Source organism: Mastigoproctus giganteus, chromosome 4 (assembly GCF_048544385.1).
Source record: "Mastigoproctus giganteus isolate SK-2022 chromosome 4, ASM4854438v1, whole genome shotgun sequence".
NCBI classification, from domain to species: domain Eukaryota; kingdom Metazoa; phylum Arthropoda; class Arachnida; order Uropygi; family Thelyphonidae; genus Mastigoproctus; species Mastigoproctus giganteus.
Window position 1 is genome coordinate 152,145,852 of NC_143578.1, and position 12,066 is coordinate 152,157,917.

Here is a 12,066-nt window from a genome sequence, read left to right on the forward strand (position 1 = left end):
AAATTTATTGCCCAGGAACTGTATTGCCCTTCATTTGTTTTTCTTTTATCCACAGCAACAAGCCTTTCCATTTCTATAATAAGTTCTCTGCTCTTTTGGACTCTTTCAGATTCATCACTTACTTTAATTTTTTTTTTTAAAGTTTTCTTTTTGTTTCAATATGGTAGAATGGTTGACTGGGAAAAACCATATTCATGTGCCAATGAACCAATTTTAACACCATGTTTTTTTCACTATTTCTTGTTTAATTTTAATTGAAATTTTCTTCTTACTGCTCTCTTTAGGGGCTGTATTATCAGTTTACACAATGTCGTATGTTCAAGAATTCAATACATTTATGGAAAATAAGTACAACACAAAATCACTTCAACTAAAGGATACAAAATCAAAACATGTGGCCAACACGTTTACAAACACTGCTATTGGCTGAAAGAGCCACGTGGTCCAGTGGTTATTTCAAAAAATTGTCCGGTTGGAGACAATTGTTTATAGAATCAAATTTTAAAAAAACCAATTCAAATCATTAAAATGCACACACTTTCACCGTTTACAGTTGCTATGTTTAACTATAAGAATCAATTTTGAGCGCATTTGTGATATTTTTCTAAAGCACATTTCTGGAAGTTACAACCTTAAAACAATTTGCACTTTCCAGCTTATTAATCTTTTCTGTTTGTTTTGTATAGAAAACTGAAAAGATTTTATTTAAATATTTTTTTAAAACTATTTCATTCCCACATCTTTATCTGGTTTGTGTTTGACTTGGTGGAGGGGAGAAGATTGATTACTTTGATTATGAAATATATTTTTTTAAAATATATACTCTCATTAAAATAGTGATTTATATTTTTGTATTTTTTATAGTATTGAATATAATTGCATTAATATATAATTAACAGGAAGATGATGAAAAACTTTATTTGCCTGCTTTGGAAAGCCTTAGAACTCAAATAAGAGCATCAACAACGTCAATGACATCTGTTCCCAAACCTTTAAAATTTCTTCGTTCTCATTATGGTACTTTAAAAGATGTTTATGATAAAATTAAAGAACCTGAAACAAAGGTAAGTTTATAGAAGACCAAATGTGTTGTTTTAAGATGAGAATATAATATGTTGCTAGTATAAAGGCATGATAAAGTTGAATATAGAGTTTTCATCCAAAACTTCCTCAGAAAAGTGTACAAAATCTATGTATCAGTAAATGTGAAAACATTTAACTCATAATAATATGAGCATATATAGCTGTCAACTCTATGGATTTACCATGGAGACTTTTTTTAAACCTGTTCTCCTGCTCACCAAAGTTATTCCTTTCTTTTTCACACACAAAAAAAGTACATTCATTCAATCTCGAATTTTTAAAACATTACTGCAGTAATGATTTGATGAAATTTCTTTGGATGAAATCATCTAGTCTGTGTTGCCTAAAATATGTGGAACAGGCGAAACAAAACACTGTTACAGCTTTCTTCAATAAGATGCCAAAGAAGTAAAATATAGTACTTAAGAAGATGTACAGGGGATGGACAAAATAATGGAAGCACATGATATGAAAGTAGTAGTTTTTGGAATGGTTGTATAATGTATTTATGAATTTTCAGTTTTTTTTTTTGTTTTTGTTTTTTTTTTGTTCTTGCCCATAGTAAAATGATAAAAGTTGATAAAATGGAAAAATGATAAAAGCTGATGTTTAGTATTTTAGTGGTGATATAGAAAGGTACATTGAAGAAAATGACTGACCTGTCAGAATTTCAATGAGTTCAAATTGTTAGTGCATGTTTAGTCATGGCAACAGTGACTAAAACTGCTGATTTGTTTAATGTATCTAGATCAACTATATCAAAAGCTGCATTCACCAAGTATGGAAAAACAAAATTTCATTGGACAAATTGTGGTAGAAAATTGAAGTTGACTTAAATAGACTGCTGGACACTGAAAAGGATTGTATCCTGAAAATATAAAACTATATCAAAAGCCTGCATTCACCAAGTATGGAAAAACAAAATCTCATTGGACAAATTGTGGTAGAAAATTGAAGTTGACTTAAATAGACTGCTGGACACTGAAAAGGATTGTAGCCTGAAAATATAAAACTATTGCCTCAAAATAACTGCAGAATCAGTCTCAGCAATCCAGTTTCTAGTAAAACAATTTGGCAAAAACTTCATAAAGCTGAAATTTATGCCAGAGCTGCTATTGCCAGTTGGCTCGTTACTGATGGTGATGCTAGAAAGAGGATGCAGTGATGTAAAGAGCACAAACTGGACACTTTATGATTGGAAATATATTTTCAGACAAATCACTCCCACTTTTTTTCAGCATCATCAGGGAGAGTTTACATTTGGTGACTGCTAGAGGAATTGCATATCCTGACTGTCTTGTGGCAACAGTCAAATATGGAGGAGGATCAGCAGTGGTTTGGGCAGACCCTGTCATCACCCTGATGGCTGAATTACTGCCACTGTTTACCTTGATATTCTGAGTGACCAGATTCATCCCATGGTGCAAACATTGTTTTCCCACAAACAATGTCATGTTTCAAGATGATAATGCTCCGACACACACAACTAGATGTGTCTGATCTGGTTTGAGGTGCATGAAACGGAGGCTAAGCATCTCCCCTTGCCTGCACAATCCTCATGAATTCCTCATGTGTGAATGTAGATGCAAAATACTCATTCAGTTTGTCAGCTGCCTGAGCAGGATCATCAACCATCATCGAACCATCTATATCAAGTGGACCAATCTGATTCATTCCTCTCCTTCTAGAATTTACATAAGTAAAGAAGCTTTTGCTCTTTTTCTTTGCATCTTTTGCCTAAGATTACTCATAATCTGCCTTTGTTTGCCTAAAACATCCTTTGTGACTTGATTACAGACTAGCTTATATTTGCCATATGCTGCTGTGTCACCTGATAATTTATATGCATCCCATGCATTTTTCTTCTCTACCATGAGTTTTATTAGTTCATCTGATGTCCATTTAGGCCTAAACCTTGAACAGTATTTCTTAGTTGGTTTGAAAAGCCTAGATTCCAAGAAGTAATAGTTTCCAAGATTACTTCCTTGAATGCTCCCCATTTAGAAGTTGCTGTTATCCTCTCAGTTGCATAATCTGAGCAAGAGGAAGAATCCCATCAGCATTGAGCTTGCTCAACCCATTCAAGGCATCACAGTTGGTCCCACAGTATAGAATTTAAAAACTGTCTGAGACCACCATAGTGACCTTTACAAAATCAAAAACCCCTTCCCTTTACCCCTGATAGTAGTTACATATTTAAATAAATCCCACATCAGTACTCAGTGTTCACTGTCACCCAGTGTTTCTTTTATCTGCAGATTCTTAATGCATGTATAATCATTGCTGATAATCAGATCGAGAGCATTACTCCCTCTGGTTGCCTCTTGCACATGCTGCTGTAGAAAAGTCATCCAGTAAATCCACAAAGGTCTTGCTTGTGAACGAGTGACCAATGCACAATTTCCAGTCAATATCTGAAAAGTTAAAATAGCCCATTAAAAGAAATTCTGATTTACTGGCCCACTGTATTTCTCTGTACAGTTGTTCATTGTACTCATCACAATCATTAGGCCTATACACACTCTTCATATTTTTGCTTTCCCAGTGCTGTTTTTGGGACGGTACGCAATGGTACGGTGTACCGGCACCTTTATTAACAGTGACCTGTGACATTTGGATGCTGTACACTTCAAAATTTGTAATATTCCTTAAATTTTCTATATAAAACTTATATAAAACACATATTTTCTATATAAAACTTTATAACCATTTTTAGAATTCTAAATTACTCTGTCGGACTTCTGTTTAACAAACTCCTTTTATAGCAAAATTTTTTTTAAAATTTCCCTTGGAAATTACATTTAAAATAGTTTCTGTTGAGCGAAGAAAATTTTCATATAACGAACGGCTTAGGAGAGACTTAACTTGGTATGCACTGTTCGCACTTCTGGCAACTTAGGAAATTAGTGCTGCTGCTAAGCAAGAATTGAGAGAGCTAAAGGGATTACTATTCTACAACTTAGGGGTACCTGGTAAAACCTATCCGACCTCCTGTTCCCCATATGGAGAAGTCATGCTGGTTAACAGTGAGCAGATCAAGGGGTATTCCCAATGGGTTCTGGTTCACCTTCTACTGCAGTGGCATCCAACCTTTTCTCGTACAGGTGCCATATTCAAAGTTAGATTTTTTTCGGGGACTACACAGAGTGATTCGAGGTGCTTCCGTAGCCAGGTGGGCAGGAGCAGTAGTGCGTTGCACATGCTTCTTGATTAGACCAGGGTTCAAGCCTGTGACCACCAAATACAGAGGATGCGGAAAGGTCAAGGAATGACTGCCGCATATCCCCGGAGCAATATGGCCTTAGTTGCTAATGCTCCTAAAAACCACATAACAACAACAACATCAGGCTGCTGCTCATTCCATTAGAAGTGGTGCAAGAATCACTTTGATCTTTTTCTGTGGCTACTGTTAATCTTTTAGCCTGTGTATCCTCCAAGGCTAGCAGTTTTCTGACCCACCTAACACTGCCTCGATAGCATCAGTGAATAATCTCTTACTCTTTCTATTTAAGTGTATCCCATCCCTGTAGAAGCAGTCTCTCCTGTTAACAAGCACAGACAATGCTAAGAAAAATTCCACCCCTATGAGCCTTGCACAACCATCCAGGGTCAAATTGATTGACTAGGCTATCATCGTTTACTCCCTCCTATCAAGCCTAGGCAGAATTGCTGGCACTTTCAAATTTATCTCTAACTCACGACTTTGACATTGACATGTTCTTGTGAAGTAAGTTGCAGATATCCTACTCTTATTGTCATTAGTGCAAATGTGTATAATAATATCACCCTTTGTGCCCTTAAAAGATGTTATCCACTCTCCAGTGTCATCAACATTTGCCTCTGGCAGATATACCCTGGTCCTATTCCACCTATCATTTTTGTACAGTACATTTCCCATTTCCCCGACGATAGCGTCATTGAAACTAACTAGTTCCTGTGGGACCAGCACATTCTGCCTTTGGGATTGCCACTATATTGTCTGATGATCAAGGGCATTGATGTGGGCAGAGCTTGATGGGCCCCAATTTAAATCCTTTGAGGGCATCCACCCTGTTCAAGTTCTCATAAATGCCCATAGCAATGCTGAGTTGGCACCTAACTTCCTCACACTCCTTACTTTGAGCACACAGTAAGACATCTCCCTTGGCAATATCATGTACCATTCTTGATAGTCCACAAACATCAAACAAGCACTACATTTCATAAGGCTGTGATTCAGAGAATATTCCCCCCCCCCCCAACAGTTCTCCTCCAAGCCACAGCACTCCTACTACCTTGAGTTTTTTGCTTTGCTGCTCTGGTCTGAGGCATGATTTCAATTCAATTTCAATATAATTATTAAAAATATTACACTAAACTTATATCCCAATGCAGTAATAACACTATATATATATATATTTCAGTATCAAGCTTACAGTATGTATTTCTTATCTCCTATCAGGTTTAAGTTATATGTTTAAGTATTACGCTATAAAGTTAAGTTTGTAAATTCTAAGTAGTTATAATAGATAATAAATTTAACTATCTATTGCCAACCTATGTGATTCAAACTCTTGTGCAAGCTATTTGCGATACTAAATCTATGCCAAACCCTGATTCTAAAAGTTCTACAAATGTTAATGTCGTACATTACAGACTATGTGATAAATTTAAATTATTAAAACACTCTTGATTTTTTAAGGAGTCCTTATGTGCTGTAATGTAATAACTAAATCGTGTGTATAGCTTAGCTTAATTTTCAGCACTCACCTCATAGTAATCCACTTAGCTGGTGGAGAGATTTACCACATACATAGTGGTTATAGGATTCTAATGACTTACAGGGATTATGGGTTTAAAACTAAGTTGTGGGCCACAAAAATTTTTAAGAAAGGAAAGTGCACCTTCCATTCTATGGTTGCCTAATTAAATTAATTAAATGAAGAAAAATAAAGAAAATAGAAGCTAATAGTCGCGCACGAGCGACTTTCGAGATTCCTCGTCTTCAGTTAGCTATAGTGGGGGGAAAAGGGAGTGTGCTTGTGTTATATACAGGTTGGGTTCCCGAAATGCGTTTCAGTGCACGTGGAAACTTAATGCGTGCTAAATTCCAAATGGGGGAGAAATTTAAAACACATAAGTAGTGCCATAAATTATAGTTTATAATCCTCTTCTGATACTGATTACACTGCTACAAGCTATGTAGAAACTTCCAGTCTGCTATATCAATATGAAAACAATGCCGGCGGAATTTAAACTCTCCAATCGATACAACACAAAGGTTGACAGAAGTCAACTTTGTTTTTTTTATGCAATTACAAAGGCAAAGTAAAGAATAAATACACCAGATTAATCAGAAAAACACTACTAAACTACCAAATGTAAATCGAAAGTTAGAGAAAAACAATTCCAAATCAATAAATAAAATTCCACTTAGCAGTTTGTGAAACATGTGTAGCTTCCGTAGCCATGGCAGCAGAACATAATCAAAGCTTCACACATGTAAATGTGTGAAGCGTTGATTATGTAGCTGAGATTCTTTGTAACCAGTTTATAATGCTGTATACTGAAAATTGGTTTTCCTGAAAACTTGCTTTATTTCGAAGTATCAAATTATTATTTTTTTGGCCAAAATAAAAACAACTCTTGCTTTACTTGGAAGTATGGGGTTGCTGTGCTTAGCTATAATACAACTTGTCATGTTGGTGTTACAATTGATCTCCAGCACATGCATCATGTCAACTTTGCATTGTAGATATAAAAACATGAGTCAACATGATTTTTTTTTTTTTTTTATGAACCAATTTAGAGTGATAATTTTAACTGAAATCATCACTCTAAATTATATAAATTACTCCCCAATTAATATTTGCAATGAAAAAGAAAAAAAGTTATAGATACTCCATTTTGAATTGCAAAACAATATTAAAAGATATTGTTCTACATTAATGATGGCACGCATGCACACTCTCTCTCTCTCTCTCTCTCTCTCTCTCTCTCTCTCTCTCTCTCTCTCTCTCTCTCTCCCCCCCCCCCCTTGTAAAAACATAACCCAGCATATGTTAATGCTTTATATATTATCTTGAGTAAAATTCTACTGTTAAATTTTTTAAAAAAACCTTCTTTCATTTGTAAAGCTTGCCATTTTTTAACATTTTATTTATTTTTTCGGTTATTAATTTATGGGATAGACTAAATAATTAGACTGCAGAACACTTTGGCAGGCTTTTGCGTAGAGGTAATGACATCTATGAAAAAGTAACAATGTTGTGATCTAATATGCCATTCATATGCGATTTAGCCTGGAGTACATGGGTTGAAAGAGAGGGAGAAACGAACTGATATCATAATTAAACTCCCTTCCTTGTATAAATTTTTTTTGTTAATTATCAGTATTGAAATATTATTATTAAAATAAATGACCATGGATTTGTGGTTGAAAAATGGAACTTTAAAACGAGAAGCAAGTAAAGGGTTTTCCAATAGTAACGCTCGATGTTTGGCAACAGCGCATGACGAAGTCGACAGTCACACAGGTGGTATCTTTGGTAGCCGCATTCAGTTAGTCTCTGCATTTTATTATGGAGCGTTACACGACTGAGCAACGAGTCGAAATTGTAAAAAATTATTATCAAAACCAATGTTCTATTCGTCAAACGTTTCGTGCACTCCGTGCAGTTTATGGTGTCGACGAACGTCCTTCAGAATCCACAATTCGCCGTTTAATAAACAAATTCGAAGCAACTGGGTCTGTGGCAAATCTGAAAGTGCCTGTACGTCAGCGAAACGCAAGATCCATTGAAAATATTGCTGCAGTCCGGGAAAGTGTGCGTGAGAATCCGCAACAGTCCATTCCGCGTCGGGCTCAAGAACTTGGCCTGTCTTCGACGACAACTTGGCGAATCCTGCATAAGGACTTAGGGCTTCACCCTTATAAAGTGCAATTAACCCAACAACTAAAGCCCAACGATCATGCGCAGCGGCGTGCATTCGCTGATTGGGCGCTAGAGCAGTTGGAGGTCGATCCTGATTTTGGGCGAAAAATAATGTTTAGTGACGAGGCTCATTTCTGGTTAAGTGGCTTTGTCAACAAGCAAAATTGCCGAATTTGGAGCGACGAAAACCCACGGGAGATTCATGAGGTCCCACTACATTCCGAAAAAGTTACGGTATGGTGTACACTTTGGTCCGGCGGAATAATCGGTCCGTATTTTTTCGAAAACGAAGAAGTGGCACTTATGGTCAACGGTGAGCGATACAGGGCTATGATAAGAGATTTTTTTTTGGCCTGCAGTGGATGGAATCGATCTAACAAACATTTGGTTTCAGCAAGACGGTGCTACGTGCCATACGGCACGTGATACAGTAATACTATTGCATGAGAAATTTGAAGGTTCCGTTATATCGCGAAATGGTGACGTTAATTGGCCGCCCAGATCCTGCAACCTAACGCCACTGGATTTTTTTCTCTGGGGCTTTCTAAAATCCAAAGTCTATGCTAACAAACCACGGACGGTTGCCGCCTTAAAGGCCAACATTAGGCGCGTTATTGCTGAAATTGAGCCACTTTTATGCGATAACGTCATCACCAATTGGGTATCCAGGATTAACCAAACCAGACAAAGCCGCGGCAGACATTTATCTGATATAATTTTTAAAGCATAATGTTAACACATATACTTCATAATAAAAATAAAAATAGATCACTATCACTCTCACAATTTGTTTTATTGCGTTACAAAAATCGAGCGTTACTATTGGAAAGCCCTGTACTTCTAGTATTGCAAGCAATTCTAGTAATGAAAACGAACACACAATATTGTGACACCTCAAAGTGAGGATGAAGAAGGAAGCTTGATGCCTTTTTTTTTTTTTTAGGTATGGTCTCCACATCTAAACCACTTGAACACAGTATTCCAAGTGTTCCAGTATTCATACAGTTGCTTTGTACAATGGGATTATGACTTCCTATCCTGATAATCAAGTGGTCAATAATCCATCAATTGGACACCATGGGCCTGGCCTCTCTTTCTGCTTGTTTACATTGCTTGGAGAATTTTCTGTTCGACTGTATTTTAACTTTAAAATCCCTTTCTTTCTCTGCTGTCTTTAGTTCAACCCTACTAAGAGTATAAGTTATTTTGGAGTTGCTATTCCCCAAGTACATGACCTTGTATTTTGCTGCATTAAAACAGAGTTTCCACTTTTCTGACCATCCCTAAAGTCTATTTAAGTTGTCCTGAAGAAGCTCTGCTTGGCATTGATCATCAAGTATCCTACTGATCTTGACATCATCTGCAAATTTTGGCATCAAGTTCTCTTCGTCAATGTCATGTAAGAAAATCAAAGACAACAGTGGTCCCAGTGCCAATCCTTAGGGAACATCACTTTTTATGTTAGCCATTTTTGAAGAGTAACTATTAATCACAACTGCTACCTCCTACCCTGCACTGCAATCCACCTAAGGATTTTTCTAATGTGTTCCAGCTTAGACAGTAGCCTCTCATGTGGGACTGAATCAAATGATTTGCCGAAATCTAAGTAAACAATGTTGAAATTATATCTTACATCCAGCTCATGAGTGACTGTGTCAAAATAGCTAACCAGGTTAGTTAAACATAATTTAACTCTCTTAATAAAACCATTCCGTGTTTCCTACAGAATTTCATTTATATCTAAATAACACTATTGTATTCTTGATGATTGCCTCCATGATTTTCTTTATCGCTGAAGTGTGACTGACCAGTTGGTAGTTATTCATTTCACTTTTAAAACTGCCTTTATGTATTTTGGGGAATACAAGGGAATCTCTCCTGATGTCCTCATAATTAACCATAATGGTTCAATGCACTTTCTTGCCACCTACCTCAATTTCAGGGTATATTGCTATCAACACCAGGAACCTTACTTTTGGAGCTGGTATGACTTAAAGTACTGGTGCACTATGAAGCTTCTATGCCTATACCTATCATGTTGTAGAAATAAATGTTTGTGGTAAATATAAATGTACTGTCTTGGTACAGATATATAGAATAACTTGCTGTCCACACCTGACGTAGACTAACTCAACCACAGAGTGAAAAAAAGCCAGGGTCCGAATCCTGTAGTAGTAGTAGTAGTAGTAGTGGCACATGATGCAAGAAAGCAAGTGTAGGAGCTTATGCAGCATCAGCCAAAAAAAAAAAAAAAAAAAAATCACACCATTCCCTCCAAATGCCTGTCCAGTTCCTCCTTAAATTTATTTAACCTATCAACTTCCACAACGACAGATGGAAGTTTGTTCCAGCAATTAACCACCCGCTGGCTAAAGGCAAATTTCCGCACATCTATTCTACATCTGTCCTTTCTTAATTTGAATTTATGTCCCCGTAGGTTCGTAATCTGAACAAGTGGAAGGATCCCATCAGAATTCAGCGTGCTCAACCCATTCAAGGCCTTATAGACCTCAATCAGATCACCGCGCAGGTGCCTAGTCTCCAGCCACTGCAATTTGCAGAACTTAAGCCTCTCTTGGTAAGAGAATCCCTTCATTCCCCTCACCAATCGTGTTGCTCTTCTCTGTACACGCTCAAGCAAATCTACATCCTTCCTAAAATGAGGCCTCCAGACCTGTACGCAGTACTCAAGGCGTGGCCTGATCATTGCCTTATACAGAGGGACAATCACCTCCTTTTCCCTGCTAGCAAAATTCCTATATATCATTGACAAAACCCCATGACCTGCCCTAGCAGCCTGTCTGCATTGCTCAGAAAACTTCATATCTGACTGCACAATTACTCACAGGTCTTTTTCATTTTCTACCACCTTAAGTGTAGTACCACACAGTTGGTACGTTTCTCTGGGGTTACTTCTACCCATATGCAGTACTTTGCATTTGTCAAGGTTGAACTTCAGTTGCCACTTCTTAGCCCATCTGCCCAAATTATCTAGATCCTGTTGCAGTAGCACACTGCCATTACTGTCATTAACAACCCTGCCAACCTTTGTGTCATCTGCAAACTTCAACATTAAGCCTGATATACCTTCATCAATATCATTGATAAATACACAAAACAACAGTGGACCCAACACCGAACCCTGTGGGACTCCACTAATAACATTAGTCCACGAAGAGCAGCACCCATTGATTACCACCCTCTGTCTTCTCCCACTTAACCATCCTTTTATCCATTGTAGCAACTTACCCTTAATACCATTCTGCTCCAATTTGTACAGTAGTCTTCCATGCGCAACAGTGTCAAAAGCTTTCCTGAAATCCAAGTATATGATATCAAAATTATTTTTTGCATCCAGTTCCTTTGTGACCACATCATAATAACCAATCAAATTTGTCAGACAAGACTTTCCCTTAACAAACCCATGCTGTGTTTGAATTATTGCTGCGGTCTTGTCTAGATGATCCTGCAATGCATCTTTAACCAGTGACTCCATTATTTTACCCGGAACAGAAGTTAAACTAACTGGTCTGTAATTACTCGTGTCACCCTTCGATCCACCTTTGTGAATTGGGGACACATTTGCACATCTCCAGTCCGTGGGAACCTCCCCTGAGTCCAAGGATGCTCTCATAATTATGGCTAAGGGTTTGCTTAGTTGCTTTGCCGCCTCCTTTAAAATAACTGGATAGATCCCATCCACCCCAGGTGCCTTTCTTATGTTTAACTTCAACAATTTCTCCTCCACTTTGCTCTCAGTTATTACAAAATCATTAAGCACACTGCTACAATTTGATAACCTTCTTCCATTTTCAAACTGTAATAATTCCTCACGTGTGAATGTAGATGCAAAATACTCATTCAGTTTGTTTGCTATCTGAGCAGGATCATCAACAGTCGAACGATCGATGTCAAGTGGACCAATCATATTCATCCCCTTCCTTTTAGAGTTTATATAAGTAAAGAAATCCTTGCTGTTTTTCTTAGCATCCTTTGCCAAAGATTTCTCGTAATCCGCCTTCGCCTGCCGAACCTCCTTTGTGACCTGATTACAGACTAGCTTATATCT

At 37.3% G+C, this 12,066-nt stretch overlaps 1 protein-coding gene across 1 annotated transcript in view; it reads left to right on the top strand.

Annotated features, from left to right (window-relative positions):
• Positions 1-12,066, top strand: part of Rpn1 (regulatory particle non-ATPase 1) — a 283,451-nt gene that overhangs the window by 17,106 nt on the left and 254,279 nt on the right. The window contains exon 3 of the mRNA XM_090372974.1: positions 900-1,064. Coding sequence (XP_090229100.1) covers positions 900-1,064 — 165 coding nt within the window. The remainder of the gene's footprint in view (positions 1-899; positions 1,065-12,066) is intronic.